This window comes from Anser anser, assembly GCF_964211835.1.
Source record: "Anser anser genome assembly, chromosome: 4".
NCBI classification, from domain to species: Eukaryota; Metazoa; Chordata; class Aves; order Anseriformes; family Anatidae; genus Anser; species Anser anser.
Window position 1 is genome coordinate 48,324,498 of NC_139724.1, and position 19,008 is coordinate 48,343,505.

Here is a 19,008-nt window from a genome sequence, read left to right on the forward strand (position 1 = left end):
GAATTCATGCGTAGTTATGGTGCATTTACAGTGCTGTTCAATAGATTCATAATTATTGATTGTAGGGCACATGGCCTTTTGCTCACCCCTCCAGAAAAACACATTTTCCTGTTACGGAACACTTCATGTAGAAACTTGAGATTTATGAAGCTAGTTTCTTGTTTCCCAAAATGTAGCTCTGACAAATTGTGAGCCGAATAATCAATTAGTGTGATTGTTCACAAATTAGTTGGAACCTGTGTACTTGAGAATTTTGGAGGGTTACACTAAACTCAGCGTCAATTGACCATACTTAGTAATGAGATGGACATGCTGTTCAATTGTTGTCTTTTATGTCCATTTTTAGGAGCAATTGTTTTTCATGGGTAAATCATGTTCTGCCTTTTGGAAAGTCTGGGACTCTCTTTACATATGGACTTTTTTTTCCCTTCTAGCTTGTTCGGGTACTCGTGTCTCCCACAAATCCTCCAGGTGCTACCAGCAGTTGTCAGAAGGCCATGTTTCACTGTGGGTTGTTACAGCAGCTCTGCACAATCCTGATGGCAACTGGAGTTCCTGCTGATATCCTGACAGAAGTAAGAGGGAGCAAATAGATATTGGAGTGGGTGAAAACAGGAATCTACAGGGATAACTGCAGTTTGTCTCTGCAGCAACTGGTTACAGTACTTGTTAGGCATTTATCTCAGATGTTGGCTTCCTGTATGGAGAACTCACATTTAAGATAGTCTTTTGCATTATAATCTGCAGCCAGAAAATACTTGAATTTGCTTATTTTTTTTCTCTTGGATTTCAGGATATCCCAAAGAGGCTGAACTGATTCACATTCTTCCCATGTGTGTCTATTTCTTTTGTTGTTTTTTTTTATTGCTCATATTTAACTGTTTCATTTTTTGTCTGCCTTCTTTGTAGACCATTAATACTGTGTCAGAGGTCATTCGAGGATGCCAGATGAATCAAGACTACTTTGCCTCTGTAAATGCACCTTCTAATCCACCAAGGCAAGTGTTCAATTATGTCAGGTAATGATATATTGGTATAGACAACGACAGTCAAATCCAAAGGATTTTTCAGTTCAGAACTTGAAATTCTGATACAAACAGCTTCAAGTTCACATTGGGCATAATAGGTATAGCATGAAGGTGTCAGTTGTGTTTCCACAGAGATGAGGCTTAGAAGTCATTTTATTTAATGTTACTTGGTGGTACTTACAAAGTGAATGAGCAATAGTTGGCAAGTTCCTAGGTCAGAAGGAGCTGCTGCTGTCAGCCAGAGGGTAGTCTACACAAGGATTTAGAGGGTAGGAAAATAGGTGGGTAATTGATAAACCATTTGGAGTGTTTTCTTTACAGTTGTCTTCATGCACAACTTTGTCCTAATAGCTTTTCTTTTTATTACCAAATAGGCCTGCAATTGTAGTACTTCTGATGTCCATGGTAAACGAAAGGCAGCCTTTTGTGCTCCGATGTGCTGTTCTGTACTGTTTCCAGTGCTTTCTATACAAAAACCAAAAAGGACAAGGAGAAATTGTTTCGACGCTTTTGCCATCTACTATTGACGGTACGCAAGACGACAATGTCTGCACTGAGTTGTGAACCAGTGGAGTAATAGTTCACTGCATCAAGTGTTATCTTCTGCAAAACTATTTACCTGTTATTGGGTGCCAGATCCAACCACAATGATTTGGTTTAGGGTTTCTCTAAGACTTGAAATAGATGGCCTTTAATTTTTTGTGCATTTACTGTACAGTTATGCCTTAATTATCTTGCTGCTTCTGTGGTGTGTTGTAATCTCATTTGTACCTCTGGCCCCTTTTGGTAGCTACAGGTAACTCCGTATCAGCTGGTCAGCTGCTCTGTGGGGGCCTCTTTTCAACGGACTCTCTTTCTAACTGGTGTGCTGCCGTGGCCCTGGCCCACGCGTTACAGGAAAATGCGACTCTGAAAGAACAGCTCCTGAGAGTTCAGCTGGCAACAAGCATTGGCAACCCACCAGTGTCGCTGTTGCAGCAGTGCACCAACATCCTCTCACAGGTATGGCACTGATTGGCCCATCAATGGGATAAAAATCCAGGTGTACAGGAAAAATGTTCTTGAGCAGGTGCATCACAGGAAGACATTAGTGTTAGCCTAAGGACAAGGATTCTCTCCCCTCCTGTTTTTTAAGATTTACTTAAAGCACCCTATGCTGAAGGGAGGGGGGAGCAGCAAATCTTATTGTTCATCAAGCATTTATCTTGCTTGCTGTCAGTAGGCAGGGGGCTTTAAAGCACATGGAACTTAAACTTGGTTTAAAAGACAAAGCAAACAGGCAGGATCCCCAGGCACATCTTGCTGTTGCTGCAGAAGTGCCTGGTTGGCATTTAGCCTGTAACTGCAAACCTGAAACATCTTTAGAAGAACAGGCTGTCGTCTATTGGTGGCTGTTGGTTTTGCTGATGGAAGCCAAAAACTTGTTCTGAAGTTGTACAGTATTTTAATACCTGGCTTTGGAAACAGGTGGTTTAACTTTACCTTCCAGACCACACTTCCTTGTGACATTAACTTCTGTTACACGTCCTTTCTCCCCAAATGGTGGTAATGATAAAGAGATGGTTAGCTCTGGGCAGTGATTAGGCGTTCCTGCAGTTAAGAATAATGGCAAAATGCTGGAGTTTTGAATTAATTGATGGGACTTCTTTAATTTGCTTTCCCTGATCATAAGCAGAACTCCTTTTTATCCTTTTCCCTGCATTTTTGTTTAAGATGAATTTGAGACAATACAACTGCCTGTGGCTATGTAGCCTTAAATGATGCAGGGGATTGAAACTTTGGGGGAATGTTTCTGAAATGTGTTCATCTTAAACGTTCTCAAGTAACGTGTGTGTAACTTGCAGGGTGATAAGATCGACAGACGGGTATGTATTTTTTGGCACAGCTTCGGCATTTTCTTGCCAATAGCAGGCCTTTTCCTTTTGTCTTGGGTTTTGCTGGGGAGGTTTTCTTTAACTGCTCTTTGATGTGTTTCCACTCACAGCTTTGTGTTGCAGTTGGGTTTGGGTTTTTTCCTAGCATAACCACCTCTTTCTGTGTCTCCAGGGGATTCTCTGGGGGTGCTCCACAAAACTATGGGGTCAAGATCTTGGGTAACACGGGTGCTTTCTTTCCAATGGGGTGTACTGATTCACTGTTTGTACACCTAACAGGCGCACTTTGCTTTTAAGAAAAATTAAACTGTTAGAAATGCTGTTTCCTCAGACAGGCCTGTAGCAAACAGCTGGTGCCATGTGAAGTGGGAACATGCTGCTCGTTTTCTGGCTGCTAAAAGAAAGATGGTGTTTAACCTGCCTTTCAGCCACCCTGTTACACTTAACAGCAAAAGCTTTGAGTTTTAACCATGGAGCCAGTGATTTGAATAGCATTCAAATTACTAGCATTCAATTACTTATTACTAGTGAATGACCCCTGAAGTGAGTTGCCTGACTTTCAGGCTGTGTTACTTAAAGCACTGCTGAAGTAGTTGTCAGCTGAAGCAGAAACAGTTCTTGAAATATTGCTGCTGTGGAATTGTGTGCTGAATTAGCTGCATTTGTAGTTGTGCAGAGGGGTGGGGTTGGATTGTTACCAGCCATGAATTGTAGGACAGCTGCCATGGAGGACTGTAACCTGTTAAAGTAGTGATTCTTATGGCATGGCTAGAAAATGTGTGTGTATTAGTTAATTAGGTGTGTATTAGGCTCTTCTGGCCCATGTGGGAATGATTAGGCCAAACATTTTAATCTTCAATCTAGGATTCAATGCTTGAGTACATGTGGTGTGCAGCTGCTTCCAGGGGATATGTGTGCTGGAAATGCCAACCTGCATGAGCACAGGCAGCCTTGTGCTGCTGACAAGGTTTTAATAGAAGACTGGTGGAAGTGTCAGTTTAGAAGTCTGCAAATGTCCTGTAGGACAACCATTTAAAGCAGTTATTCTCAAGCACAGAAGGTCTGGGGAAACGGATTGCTGGCAGTTTTGAACCAGTCTGAAGTGTGAGGAACACTCAGTGGGGAAAAACGAGCAGTCTGCCTGTCCATCGGGTAATTGCAGGTGGGAGTATTAGGGTATGTTCCTCTGTAGGTATTTCTGTGGTAGGCTGTTAGGCAGTTGCCTGTGTCATGAGGATGTTAATGCATCTAATCTGGAAGGGTTTTAGGAAGAACTGATGTTTTTACAGCTTTCTCGTGGTAAGGCAGTGTACAGAACAGATAACATCCAGAGGCCCCTTGCCACCTAAGTGGCCCCATAGTTCTGTGAGGCAGTGAGGAAGTAAATCACCTGTGCAGCAGTTTTGGTCTAGCAAGAAGGGCCTATGTGGTCAACAGGTTCATCAGCTAAGGTGTCTGACAAGGCAGTACTAGTGCAATCCACTGCACCAGTGTGGCATGGTAGTTTTTTTCTATAAGAACTTGAAAAATGCAAGAGATGTCATATTTTGTTTAAATTCATGATTTACCAGAGGATTGGAGTGTGAATACAGTTCTTACCTAGTGGGTAATAAGGGCTAGTGAGGGAATATTTGTTGAAACGTGTTGTTAGAAGACTGTTGTGTCATCTCATGAGCAGAGATATAGAAGTGTTCTAGATCATGGAGGTTATGAACTAATTTTGAAGTATGTGGTGGGAGGGGAGACCCCCAGTGCAGGAGGGAAAACTCAGTGGGCTGGTCCTGAGGACAGGAAGAGCAAAAAACAGAAAAGTTTACTGGGACTAGGCAGCCTGCAGGGAGATGCAGGTCAGTGGAAACCAGTCATGGGTTTCAGGTAGGAGGTTAGCAGCAAGGAAGATAATCTGTGTGTTAATGCAACAAAACAACAGGGTAACAGAGAAGCTGAACAGTGACTCCTAACAGCATATGTACTTACTCTGGCAATAAAACAAGTGGTAATGTGCAGTTGGTGCTGATGGTTGTATTCTCTGCTGTTCTGACATTGTTCACGTGGGTCTCTGGAAGTCAAGGTGAGGATGAGGGCCAAAGGGCCAAACACTCCCTTTTCCCATGTAAGCAGTATTATGGTTGGCTGCCACAGTCTATTTATCTATAATTTTGTGTTTTCTTTTTCCCCTTAGAGATTCGTTTCATTTTAGTGATGACGGTATCTTAAAAGAGATCACAGTACCTCAATTGTGCTTGAAGGCAATCCCTTCAGGGCATGGTATTTTGTCCCAGTGGAGTTGGTAGGCTCCATTCCTGTCTGTCTTGCAGTCCACAGCGGCAGATGGTAGCTGGGAGCCTGCCGCAGAAGAAGCTTCTTGCCAGAGTGATGCTCGCTGGCTGTTTTGGTGGCGAAAAGGCTTATTTAAAGAGCTTAGGAAGCTTGTTTTTGTTGTGCTTTAATGCTTAAAAAAAACCCTGTCTTTAGCCCTAAAGCGTAGGGATTACCAGAGGCAAGGACTGAAGTCCACTGTCTCAAGCACAGATAATTCTCAGGCATGGACTCTTCTTTGTCATTGACTAATACTTTTATCTTCTTGCTGCTGTTTTGATCCCTGTGACCACTCCCATCAATGTATTTTCTTGCCTCCCTTTTGAAGGCATCCAAGCAGGTCTCATATGCTTCGTCTTGTCTTTGAGACTTGACTTAATCTTCCAGTTACTTTACCAAATTTATGAGGTGCTCGTGTGAAGTTGTTTTCTATGCAGGGAACATTTTGCCTGGCTGTCTCGTGAACGCTGACCATCTGTGAAGGGATGCACGCCTGCCTTAATGCTGCTGTGTCCATATTTATCTGCAACAAAGACAAGGGGGAGAGAACTGATAAGACAGTTTATTTGTGGATGAAAACATTTTTTTTTTCCAGTTAAAAAATAAATCCCTCAATCACGATAGTGAGCTTTCCCCTTCCTGGCTTAATGTACATATACCTTTGTCTGAATAGAAAGGTACTTCAATATTATGTTAAGAACACATGGCAGTTTTTAGGCAGCAGCAAATAGAAGTGGTTGTAGTGATGCATCTCTTACAGGGAATCCTTACCTGCCTTAATTTACACCTTGTTCCTTCTTTGCAGGGGTTGTGTGTATGTTCCTTTATGTTACCCTAGTATTAATTAAGTGCAAAACTAATTTGTTATGAGTTGATATTGATGCTAATTTGCCTTGAGTCATATTTCACGTCTGTGTTGCTTGTTTTTTTGCTCTGAAAGCAGCTAAATATGAGTGGTTTAATACTTGTTTCACCAAAGCACTAGAGCTGTGTTCAGTATAACTAATGAATGGGTATTTTGAAAGATGTGACTTTTTGTTTTAAAATGCATTGAAAGATGAGTTTTGAATCAGTACAGGGTTTTTTTTGATATTTTAGCCTTAAATTGTGCAAAGATAGTAATGGGGAAGTGTTATTTTTCCAGGGCAGCAAAGTACAGACCAGGGTTGGACTGCTGATGTTGCTTTGTACTTGGCTAAGCAACTGCTCAATTGCTGTCACACACTTCCTTCACAATCCAGCCAATATACCTTTTGTATCCTTGACTTGTTAGCAGATTAGAATGACTTGCCTAGTAGTTACTTGGACTGTCCATGTTAAAATCAAATGCTAATCTAGATCAGTTAGCAGGGATACTGCATGCTGTACAAGGAAATATATCAGGGCAGGAGTTGGAAGCAGCCTTTTACTGCCAGAGCTCTGTGTATGCTGACCTGCCTGTAAGATGTGCATGTAACTTCAGGCACAGCAGAAAGCTATGCCATCTGTGGGAGGGATTCTGCCAATTAAGTATCGTGTGATTTTTTTTTTCATTTTACCAAGCCCATTGAAGTATTTATTATGAATTAGGCTCTTCTCCAGAAGTAGGGGGGCATGTTTCTAACTTGTATTGAAGCTTATTTCTATGCTTACTCTTGAGAAAAAGATCTGACTACAGTACTCTAGGCTAAACTGTCATTTAAGCTAAAGATTTGTTTGCGAACAAGTAAATCTCTTAGATTAAGCAGAACTACTGGTTTCCCGAGTCCTTTGAATTGTAAGATAGCTTGTTGGTGTCCTAATTAAGCTTGGTTTTAGATGCGCAAATTTTAAGAGGAAACTTAGACTGAAACAGCGCATTTGGAACAGAGAAGTATGTGGTATGTTTTGTGCTTATTTAGTATCTCAAAAGTCCTTAACAAGAGCTCTAGCTCACAGGGCAGATAGCTGAAAACCTTGGAGAAGAGGAACAGCTCGTGCAAGGCCTGTGTGCACTTCTGCTCGGCATTTCCATCTACTACAACGATAATTCTCTTGAAAATTACAGGAAGTAAGTACGATGTACAAATAAGACTGTAGGGAAAGGTCTGAATGGCAGATAGTAGTTTAAGAGTCTCTTAAATACTTGATTGAATATTTTCTGTGCATGTTTCTTACAGGATGCAAAATAACTGGACCCCACTTTTAGCTAGGCAAAACAGATCATTATTTTGCATAGGTCCTAACCTGTGTGTTCCTAGGCTGTGAACAAATGCCAGTGTCACACTGAAAAATCCTGGGTGTTGAATGTTAAGCATGTAATGCAGATAAGACTTGAGGCAGATAATCAAAATTGTAACTGGGAAAACAAAAACCTCACTAAGACGAGGGGAAATGGCCTCAAGTTGCGCCAGGGGAGGTTTATGTTGGGTATTAGGAGAAATGTCTTTACTGAAATGGTTGCGTGCCATTAGAATAGGTCGTCCAGGGAAGTGGTTGAGTCACCGTCCCTGGAGGTCTTCAAAAAATGTATAGTTTTAGAACTTAGTAGCATGGTATAGTGGTGAATTTGAATACTAGGTTAATAAAGGTTGGACTAGGGGATCTTACAGGTCTTTTCCAATCTGAGTGATTCTATGAGCTAAGAATGTTTTTTTCTTTAAGTGTTGCACTGTGGTTGATTTTTCTCTTCTTTTTTTAGAGAGAAACTGAAACAGCTGATTGAGAAGAGGATTGGCAGGGAGAACTTTATTGAGAAGCTTGGCTTCATTAGCAAACATGAACTTTATTCCAGAGCTGCTCAGAAACCACAGCCTAGTTTTTCTAGCCCAGACCACATGATGTTTGATCATGAATTTACCAAGCTTGTAAAGGAATTGGAAGGTGAGATGTATTTTAATTTCAGGGTTTTCTTGTGATGAGCTGATGACTGAATTACCAAACATGCTGAATGTCCTATTAAAAGTAGTGTGATTATATGAAAATATAGCATCCTAAGAAGCACAGGACATGGATTGCTCTAAGCTATCATAAATCCAAGTTTGCAGTTCAAATATTTTGTAAAATTATTCCCAGTACACATCCGTAATCAGGACTTCTAGTAATTAAACTTACTTGTATTGTTAAGTAAAACAATTCTTACTATGTGCTGTGAGTTGCCACGCTGTGGCAAAGGAGTGTATTTGTCTGTGTTCACACAGACTGAAACGGGCGGTGATGGAAGCTCGACTCACAGGAGTACACAAGCCAGCACTTTGCAGATTTGTTAAGACAAATTATGTATAATGAATTTCCTGGCTTGTTAGAAAATAATGGGGACTCCATTCTTAATAAGGCTTCATCTACATGTTGCCTTCATAGTCCTAAATCTCTTACTTGTGCAGCCACTTAGGCAAATAGTTGTAACGGAGCATAATGCAAGTGAAGCACGTTTGCTGATGGAAAGGACTCAAAACACCCATTTCCTATTCTGAAACTGTCGAGCAGTAAGCATGCAAACCTTCCTATAAAAAAAAAACACTGCCTTTTCCTATTTTTTAAGACTGTGTAACCATTTTGTTTTCTCTCAAGTGCATATTCTATTTCTCATACTATCAATTTAGTTAAACTGGGTGAGGCTGTGAGATGGTTATGAGGACAAAAAAGATAAATGAACTGGGCTTTACTTGACAAACTCTTGTCAACAGGTGTCATAAGTAAAGCTATTTACAAGTCCAGTGAAGAAGATAAAAAAGAGGAGGAGGTTAAGAAGACATTGGAACAGCATGACAACATTGTGACTCACTACAAAAAAGTCATCAGGGAGCAGGTAAGAGGCAGTCGCTCCATATCCCTGTTTTTAGAAGCTGTTTATACTGACTTTTGGAGCTATCACAATGCAGATGTAAAAGTAAGAAGGAATCTAGTAATGCAGGTATGCTTGAAAAACACTAAGGCCAAGAATAACTGGTTGAACTCAAGTGTCAGTGTTTAGAATACTGGTTAAGTTTAATTCCTTTCCTGAGGTACATCTTCTCTTTTGTTTGTTTCTCTTCAACTAAGTAACTGAGAAACGTGCAGCCCTTTTCAAAAAGATGAAATTTTTATTTCTGTGCTCTCCCTTCTCAAAAGATAATAGATGAAATGTGACTGAAAAGGAAACAAAGTTTCCTTGATCAAATTTGGGTATACTTGTTGAATCTTTTCCAATGGTAATTTGCTTTTTTTTTTTGCCACAGCTAAGATTGAGAAGTAAAGGAGCAAAGCTAAGTAATGTAGCTAAAGGGGAACTGCAGCAGGTTTTCATAGTTCGTGGACCTAGAATAGACACAGCCCGCTGCAGTATACCTGGAATTAAGGGACACTTTTGAACCTCCAGTGAGGTTTTATTGAATACATGACTGCAATTACCACTGTTTCTTCCAAGACTTTGTAAGCAGACCAAATGTGTGCAGGATTCAGTGGGGGTGGGGAGAAAAATTACAAGATTTTGTATATTTGACTCTTCCTGCTGTCCCTGGTATGGAGATGGTGGAGCTCTCCTCCGTGAGATTCGGAATGCGTTGGTCTTCTGTGACAGACTACTTCTATCTTTCCTCCATCTTTTTCCCTAGGAGAGCTATCTACGTTTGTATGAAACTTTTCTGCTAATCTGTCATAGGTAGCACTGACAATCTCTATAACCAGTGATGTCTACTGCTGGAGTAAAGTTTTTTTTATGTCTTTTTGTACCTTAGAGCATTGTATTCAAATGTTTTTACTGAAAGTGCTTTCTTTTTCCTTTCACAGGACCAGGAGCTTGAAGAGTTAAAACAACAGGTTAACACTTTAAAATCTCAAAATGAGCAGCTTCAAACAACGGTTACACAGCAAGTGTCGCAGATCCAGCAGCACAAAGACCAATATAATCTCCTTAAAGTACAGCTAGGTATGCTTCAGAAAGAATAATAGTAACCTTGCTAGTGCTGAAGATTGTATGTAGTTTATGGCAAGCTATAGAACAGGTGCAGCAAACAATCTTTTGTCATAGCAGACATGCTGCTTTGTTACACAGTATATGAAAATTTCCCATAGAGATAAAGACTTTTTTGGGAAAGTCGATGTTTAGCATTGCTAAAAACTTCATTTAAGCATCAGATTTTCTTTAACTAAAAATATTAGTAAGATATTTTAAGTAATATTAATAATATTAAAATATAATAATTTAATATAAATATATATAAACAAATAAAAATAATAAATATAAAATAATAATTGAATAATATTTAAAATATCTTACTTTAAATGCCTTCAAACTACAGAATAATGCGCAGTGAGAACTGAAAGGACAACCTGAAAATGTGATGGAAGGATCACTTGTTTTTGATTTGTGCCCAAGTTTTAGGTGTTTTGCAGTAATAGTTACTTTCTCAGAACAGCCTGTTAGCGTATCTTGAGCTAGGTCCTACCTGCCATGTAGGCTTGCTACCTGGGAAAACAAGCACCTAAAGAAGATGGCTGCAGCCCAGACAATCCATTTACATGGACACATGGAAATACTGGGATTAGAAATAGCTTCTGATCTGATGATGGTGTTAGTTCAGTTGCCCACCATGAAAAGACAAGCCCTTCCTTGCAACCCTAGCTCCTTAGCTGCAGCTGTGCCAGGTGAAGGACTGGAGCTGATGCTTGCTGTGAGAAGTGGTGGCTACCAGGGAACTGCTGGTAGAAGCTTATTCCAAAACAGTTATGCCCTGTTCAGTCTTAAAAACAGAGAGAGTCCGTGTGTGCTACAGCTTGTATCTCAGAATGAAAACGTGAGTATCTGTGGTATGGCAGATGAACAAGATGAAGCGTATCATTGTCAGTAGAGGGGGCTAATGGAATGCTTAAATCAGGACAGTATATGCGAGTTATCCCAAGGGCAAGATGCCTGACGAGCTGTGTATGCCATAGACTTGGTTTGTTAGTATTAAACATGAGGTAAGGGAACAATTGCCAGTCATTACAGAATGAACTGTGTATGTATTTCTTTGGGTTGAACTGAATGGCTAGAGCAGCATGCAAATGTAGTCACAAATAAGGAATAGCAAATTAGACCTTGTCCTTAGATTTCTGATAGAGAATTTTAAAACTCTGTACTTGGGCTCTTTACTTCAAATAATGTGTACTGCCTTGTGGGGCGAGAGGAGGAGGAGCAATGAATTCTTTGATTTTTTTGTTCAAAAACAACTTTGAAAATGTCTGTAAACTTTGTTATAAACTGTCTCCTAGGAAAGGACAATCAGCATCATAATTCCCACAGTGATACAGTTCAGATGAATGGCATTCAGGTGGAGGAAGTGAGCAAACTGAAAGAGGAGTTGGAAGAATGGAAAAACAAGCATGAGCTGCTGCAAGGGCAGTTGAGGGAAAAGGATTCTTTGATTGAAAAATTGGTAAGGGCTAACTACTGTCTCAGCAGATCTTGACAGGGCTTCTGTTTCTGTTTTAAAATTTTATTTGCCTTATGCTGCGAAGGTTATCACTGTGATGGCAGTCATGCAATCAGTTATGATTTCGTGCTGATAATAAGAAATACAGTGGGGGATGGCTTAACGGGAGCATGTGTTCTTTTTCTTGCTTGTTTTTTGCTTCACACTGTTCCCAGGAGTAGCCTGTGCAGCTGATCTGTTGTAGTGTAGAATCTGCCTTCTTTTGCTTGCCTTCTGTGTTTCAGTTGGTGAAAGTTATTTTTTGCTTCCACCTTAGAGGAGACCATTCAGCTGCTCTCTTGCTATCAGAGAGCTTTATGACATGCATTTATTAACCTATTTTCACCTTTTAACCAGGGAACAGTGATTCAAGCACACAGTTTACTGTGTGTTTGGACAACATAACTATATTTAGTCTGTTTAGTTGTCTGATTGATTTTTCTGTTGCTATTACAGAAGCCTTTGCAGTTGGAAACGGGAACAGAACAGTCTTCACAGACGAGCAAATCCAGTGGCTTGGAGCACAATAATGAACTACAAAAGGTGAACTTGTGTTACTTCAGCAAAGCTGAAGTGAACAGTGGTAGCTCAGGATTGGAAGGGAGAAGAGGGATCAAGTTTTAGGGAGGGTCAGGATTTCTGAGCTTCCTGATAATATTAATGGCCTTCCTTTGTGATGATAGTACTGATCTTGGAGCATGGAGATCATGTATCCAAAAATGAATTGCTTGCATTTGCTAAGCAGCTTTAAGCCAGGAGTAGAAATGTCAACTTGTGCAGACTTGAGACATTTTTGTGTTTATCCATTGCCAAGTATTGTTAAGTGTTCATAAGAAACCTTCCACGTATTAGATGTACAGCACAGAACAAGTGCTTATGTATCTGTAGGTTCAATGATTTTGCATAGCTGTTGAGCAAAAAATATCTAGTGGTTTTGCAAAAACTTGATTGGAAATTGTGATTGGAAAACAAAGAATGCCTAGGCTGATGTGCCTTAGTGGCTTTCTGCACAAAGAGTGGATCGATATCCACAGAGGATGCTGGTGGGAGTGCTAGTGGTGTGAAACCCTGTTATAAACATTAGTCTGGCAGGTGGCTTTGGGCACTGCATAGAGAAGAAATTCTTCAGAGTATGGGGTGGAAGGGATGCTTGTTGCTGCTGAGCTTTGTCTTCTAGAGAAACGGTTGCTGCGTTGTCACTAAGACATTTGCACCCTTCCACTTGTGTAGCTAGTGCAATTATTATTAGCTGAGTGCTAAAGCAATTATTCTGGTAGCATTTAACCTAACAAAAAGCTAGCGGGAAGAACTGCTTTGCTTTCTAAAACTAAAAGTATTTTCCTTTTTTGTTTTCCAAAGGAATTAGAAATGCTCAGGACTCAGATACAACTACAGTCTGCAGAAATCTCTAAGCTTCAGGCTGAGAACCAGAAGCTACAAGTAATGGTACTAGTAAAATACTTACTTTTCCTTTTGAGACAAACTTTCCTGCCTGTGCTGTCAATAGCTATTTTCCTAAACCAAGCTTGTTTTAAACATGCACATCAGAAAGTGATTCCAACATTGTTTTAAATGAAGTAATGTATTACCTAGACAAATCCTTCCTGAGGAAAGAGTAGATGTTACTGAAGTTAATGCTTTGTGAATTGTGAGGCCATTGGTCCTTGGTGTTTTTATAGAAGTCATGCATTGTTTTAAGTTTCTACTGTTACCGAAGGGGAAAAACAAACAAACCCCTCCTGTGAAGCACACCTCTTGTGAAGCACAACGCATGATATAGTGTACATTAGAAGGATGATTATTTTTCAAATATTGAAGGATACTACTTTGGAAACTTAGATAAAATTGCTTGGCAAACAGGTACATCTGTCTGCACAGACCTCTAAACATAATATGTTACATGTTGAATACTAAATATTTTATATTGAAAAAAATGGCCAATAGAGCCTTTGAGGAAAGGTTTTAAAAAAGAGGCAATCCTGTCCTCAGAACTAGCTAATGGCATTAGAAAGTATATCTTGAGCCTGCATACCTCGTTAGGGAGTTGTGTGAACATCCTACTGACATGTTTCTGCAGCAGAGCTCATGGTTCAAGTTGCAGGTCTGTGGGCCACGTGAACAATTGGAAGGAGAGCATTCAGTGATGGTGCTCAAGCAGAACAAGAGTAGCTGTTGTGTGCCCTGCTTTTGTAGCTCTGCTATAATGAAGATAAGGAAGCTGGATTTGCTGAAACTCTTGTTTCTGGCTGGCTTGTTCTGACTAATGCATCAAAGTATGATTTCAACATCACAGGAGACGGACTTTGTGTGGGGAAAAGATCAAGTGTTTAATGCACAGATGAGCTTGGTGAGGAAGGGTTTTGATATTTTCCAGTGTAAAAAGGTTTAGCTGCCATATGAGATTCCATTTCACATGTGTTGGCCATGTGTGCTTGTGTGGCAGAGGCACGTTCAAGTGTTTCATGCTGCCACCAGCTGTCAGGCCAATTCATTGCCATCCAACACACTGCTGGCCTTTCTTAGAGCTCTGACTTGAACGTGCTACAACTGGAGAAGCATTATCTTACGTTCATGCTGTGTTGATAGTTTTAACTGAAAGACAGCTGCCACATTTTGGAAACCTTAACTTTAGGAAGGGCTGGCTTATACCACACTAAACCTATTTTCAGTAATCACATAAAAGATGCAGATACTGTCCCATCCCTGCAAGTGTTGAAGGCCAGGTTGGATGGGGCTTTGCGCAAATGGAAGATGTCCCTGAACGTGGCAGGGGGTTGCAACTAGATGAGGTTTAAGGTTACTTCCAGCCTCAACCATGCTGTGATATTTAGCCTAATTAAAAGTCAAAACAACAACAAAAAAAATCAACCCTTTGACACTTAAGAACCATCTGAGTGAGAGCTGGTGGCCTGTAAGTGACTGAGTTGGCGTAGAAAAAACTCTGTACACCATAATTTCTGTGAATTAAAGGTTATACCGTCTTCTTTTTTGTGTATGCATATGCATGTATTCAGACCCCAGAAAACATGTAAATGATGTAAATGACTGATGTAAATTTATGATGTAAATAACTACCATACCTTGGCTATGCTGTAGCAAGAAAGTAAGTTTTTAACATCTATAAGTAATTGTGTAATGTCTTGGCTTGCTGACTTCTTATGTGAGGCATTCAGTGCTCCTGACACTGCTTTTTCTTTTGCACAGAACACAAGTGCAGATCCTGCTTTAGGTGACAGCAGTGCAACAGCAGCGAAGAACTTGGAATTAGAGGGACGACTTGTGCAAGAAGTGAAAGAGCTGAAGGTCAGTACTGGATGAACGCCACACTAGGTCACTTGATGCTCAGCCTTCAGTTAGGACTTGTGCAACTAGAAACGCTTTGGACGGAGGGGGTTTGTACTGTCAGGATTTTCTGTTTTAGACAACAGAAGGGAAGTTGAATGCATCTCTTCTGTTGTTTTTCACTTGGGGAACTTAGGCCTTGCCTGCCTTTGAAGCCTTTAAAGAGTTAGTAAGAAGGGTCTAGGAAATAGCTTTACTGTGACGTGGACAACCTGACTTGACTGGGGGAGGGTAACCACTCTTTAAAACTCCTACCTACCCTTCTCTTGGCTGGTAATAGGGGGAGTTTGGTTAAGGAAGTGTAGAAGCGAGGCCACAGGACGGTTGGTGGGGATCGGCCTGTTACAAGTAGTGTATGGGAGGTGTTTGTAGGAAACAAAGCATGTTTTCCTTGCTTAAGGTGTGACTTTGTGGGATTTTTCCTGTTGCCAGAGTGAAGTCAAAGCCCTTTCTGAAGAAAAAGCATCACTAAAACAGCACCTAGATTCATCCAACAGTACAGTTGCCATCTTGCAAGATGAGAAAAGCAAACTTCAGCAAGAAGTTGCAGAATCAAAAAAAGAACAGGATGATCTTCTGGTGCTTTTGGCTGACCAGGATCAGAAACTATCTGCCCTGAAGAATAAATTGAAGGATCTTGGTGTACCGGTAAGCAAAACAATGTTTCAAGTAAGTTCTCGGGTGCAAGGCTGGCCTGAGCGGTCTGGGTATGACAGTGCTTTATCCAACACATATGGTGAGGCATCCTTCTATAAATGGAGGGCTGTTGAATCTACCAGAGTTGCTTTTTGAACTTAAGTTGGCAGCTAGCAAGAAAATTGCCTCTTGGAAGAAGTGTTCAGAGGTACCTGCATAAGCATTGTGATGGAAACACCTTGTACTGTATACATGTGTCTGGAATGCTATCTGACCGTCTGCCCTTGCTGTTGCTTGTCCTGGCTGCCAGCTAGAAAACAAAGGATGGCATTGTAATGATCCAAGGGCTTGCTCTGCAGAAAATCCAAGTGATGACTTAACAAGCAACTAAAGCTTTCTAGCTATGCTGCAAATGGTCACTGCAGCATCTGAGAGCAACTCTGGGCAATTGATTTTAAGAACCCTTGTGGCTTGCAGCTGAACTTGTGACTGTAAGGTGGATGTCACTAGGTGATGTGCTGCAGTTCTTGTGGCTGAATGCCAGACTTGAGCCTGTGTTTCTTATCCAAAGGCAATCATTCTTTCTGATGCAAATCATTTATGTATTAAAGATTACTTTTTGGTAGTTAACAGTTAATCTGGTCTAGCTTTTGCTATCTGGATAAAACATTAGTCTAGGGGGTACTTGTAGCATGTGTAGAAGTTAAACTGTGAGATTGCAAGATGACAATTTGAAGTGTTAATTGATACAGCATGATGATTTTAGGTTACCTTTAAGCCTATTTTCACTCCCTCTGCATTTGTTTTATCTTCAAAGGATTGAATCCTTTGACAGAAAGGACCTTATTGTTCACAAGAGATCTTTATTCATTTCAGGTTGAAGATGAGGATGATATTGAATCCGGAGATCAAGCAGATGAAGATGAGGATGGGGATGAAGAGGAGCAAGACTAATGTTCTTTTGTGTGTTACAATGAAAACTAGATTGCATTGTTAGTGGGGAAAAAAAATCTGTTATTGGTATACAACGCAAAACATCTGCTTACAAGAAGCAGAGGGGAAAGTGGCAACTGTGGGACTAGTTATAAGTTACTGAAGTGTCTGGAAACCCTTCATACTAGGTAAAGCAAACAAAAATTACTAAATTCTATATGAGTATCCCAAATTTTACTTGTTTAGAAGTTGCTTTAGACATGGTTTAAATTATGGGGATGACAGTGCTGTTCATTGTCATTACAGGAGTTCTGTGCATTTGTTTACCATTTTAACCTTCTGGAACTCTTAACATAATTAAATACAGAAGTATTTGGTTTAACATCTGTCAAATGGAATCATTGCCTCTGCCCTCAGCACGGAGCTTCAGTGTAATTTGTGGCTTCCTTTAAAGAGCAGTGGCGAGGTGGAAGGGTTGGGGTGGCTGTGGTGTGCGCTGGCCACTCTGCTGCCCTCCTGAGCTAGTTCTCTAGGTGCGAATGGACCTGAGCATCGAGTGCCTTGACGCCTGGTACAGCTGCATTTGGTACCTCCTGGAGGGAACCAGAGGGAACTGCAACGTTATGCTAATAATGTGGAAGAGGCTTCACGGAAATGTGCACAAGCAAGGTAGTGTTTTTAAGAAGAATCTCTTTGGAAAAACAAAGACCAATATACTCATTCTAAGGATCTAATGTGCTACCAAGTCAGCATAAAAATAAGTTTAAAAAAAAAATCTGTTGACTACTTCAGTAAGGAAATGAAAACTACTATGATTTATATAACTTATTGGCTCTTGATGAGTGAATAAAAGGTTGAATTTTAAAAGAAAAAACTGAATAGAGTAAATGCATCCGTTCTTGGTAACAAAAATAGGTATGTCCACTTAGTACTCATTTAATTCTCTTGTCTTGTTTTAATAAAATATATTTTAATACATATTTCAAATTGTTTAAAATCCAGTCAAGTGTGACAAATTAAATGAATGAAATACACTGAACTGGGGGGCTAATCAAATGAGCACAATGTGGGATAGTTCAGTTTTTGCTTTTTCGAAAAGCATCGACTTCAGTAGCTGCCTAACTTAAAGCTTTTTTTGTGAACACACAGTAGTTACTTGATCATAAGATTATTTGATGTAGACCAGAGAAGACTGGTTTGTTAATATAAATATTTTTACAAGTCATGTCATAGTCTCAGCTTGTGTAACAAGAAATGTTTGGAAGTAGTGTTAAATTAAGTTCCGCTCATGCACTCCATCCTTGGACAGTTTTTTTGGAACTGGTGGGAAAAGAGCAAGCAGCGGAAACAACGTTAGCATAGGAGCTGAATTGTGTTAGTGTGTGAGTACGTATGGGGAGAAGAACTCCTACAGATCATGGCCTGGCTGTTGTCATCAGTGTGACTTGCTTTCTGCTGAACTTGATGGAACAGCAGGAGCTGTGACCAAGCAGCTGGCCATACAAAATTCAACAATGAGGGAAGAAGGCATATAGGCTCCAGGGGCTGTTTCAGATGGCTTTACCACCTTATGCAGCAAGAGTTGCAAATAGTTCTTGATAAATTTACTTTCGTTTCCTAGGCGGTACTTCCTTCAAAAAAAAAGGGGGGGGGGTAGAAGCAGGAGATGCACAAACTACAAAAAGAAAGCCAGAGAATAAGTTGTGAAGTGCTCTTACTGCTTGCTCAGTGATGTGACTAAGTTCTAAAAGTGATGTTTTGTCTGCTTGCAAAACCTCCTACGAAGAAACACTTTATAGAAATTAAGCCCCATTTACCTAGACAAACCTCACTTCATGGTATAATCAAAACTCTCTTGACATGAAACACAAGGAGGAGGATTCCTTGTGGCAACTGTTCAACTGGAAGATAGTACAATTGTGGCTTTGACAGCTGACAGGTTTTCCTGTATTTTTATTTCTATGGAAATAGGGGAATTGAGGGATATTTGCTTTGCCAAGAGTATTTTGGAGTTCTTGAAGATGAAAAACTGGATGGAGAGATGCATGGCTTTTAAAATCACTAGGGACACACAACCAAGTATTGTGACTTTCGCCAGTTGGTATGTTGCTTCTTCCCAAGCTGTGTGGTTGAATTTGGCACCAAGTCACTGAAATGGTACACTACCACCCTTACTTTAAGGTACTATTGTCACAAGATTGGATTATTAAAAATAGCTTTAGAATCTAAGTGCCTAGCTCCCACTGTGTGCATGGTTATAGGGTGAAATGTCTACCACCCCCTGAAAATTCTGGATGTGACAAAGTTTCTCCTTCAGGTACAATCCTATAGGAGTCTTCAGGCAGGATGTTTGTGGGCTACAACACACATCAAGTCTTTGACTTAAAATGTTGACTGTAAACTGTGTCAGAAATTTAAATTAAGATGTTAGGGTATGGATTTTATTTGGTGACCTAGATAATTCCACTTACTGTCTGTCCTGACTAT

General features: G+C 40.3%; 1 protein-coding gene and 1 long non-coding RNA gene across 7 annotated transcripts in view; one reads left to right on the forward strand and one right to left on the reverse strand.

Moving 5' to 3' along the window:
• The window catches only part of USO1 (USO1 vesicle transport factor), a 33,485-nt gene extending 16,090 nt beyond the window's left edge, over positions 1 to 17,395 (forward strand). For 2 of the 6 annotated variants that reach the window (XM_083836053.1, XM_083836055.1), the window contains 16 exons: positions 435 to 575; positions 910 to 998; positions 1,403 to 1,557; positions 1,819 to 2,030; positions 2,873 to 2,893; positions 6,366 to 6,476; positions 7,132 to 7,250; positions 7,881 to 8,062; positions 8,866 to 8,987; positions 9,947 to 10,085; positions 11,411 to 11,574; positions 12,067 to 12,153; positions 12,970 to 13,056; positions 14,815 to 14,913; positions 15,385 to 15,600; positions 16,465 to 17,395. In XM_083836053.1, the coding sequence (XP_083692179.1) occupies positions 435 to 575; positions 910 to 998; positions 1,403 to 1,557; positions 1,819 to 2,030; positions 2,873 to 2,893; positions 6,366 to 6,476; positions 7,132 to 7,250; positions 7,881 to 8,062; positions 8,866 to 8,987; positions 9,947 to 10,085; positions 11,411 to 11,574; positions 12,067 to 12,153; positions 12,970 to 13,056; positions 14,815 to 14,913; positions 15,385 to 15,600; positions 16,465 to 16,542 (2,022 nt within the window). In that variant the 3' untranslated portion in view covers positions 16,543 to 17,395. The remainder of the gene's footprint in view (positions 1 to 434; positions 576 to 909; positions 999 to 1,402; positions 1,558 to 1,818; positions 2,031 to 2,872; positions 2,894 to 6,365; positions 6,477 to 7,131; positions 7,251 to 7,880; positions 8,063 to 8,865; positions 8,988 to 9,946; positions 10,086 to 11,410; positions 11,575 to 12,066; positions 12,154 to 12,969; positions 13,057 to 14,814; positions 14,914 to 15,384; positions 15,601 to 16,464) is intronic. The other 4 variants (XM_083836056.1, XM_083836058.1, XM_083836054.1 and 1 more) reach the window with 3 other exon arrangements.
• The window catches only part of LOC310899571, an 83,016-nt gene continuing 66,907 nt past the window's right edge, over positions 2,900 to 19,008 (reverse strand). The window contains exon 8 of the long non-coding RNA XR_014584399.1: positions 2,900 to 5,744. This is a non-coding gene — a long non-coding RNA (uncharacterized lncRNA). The remainder of the gene's footprint in view (positions 5,745 to 19,008) is intronic.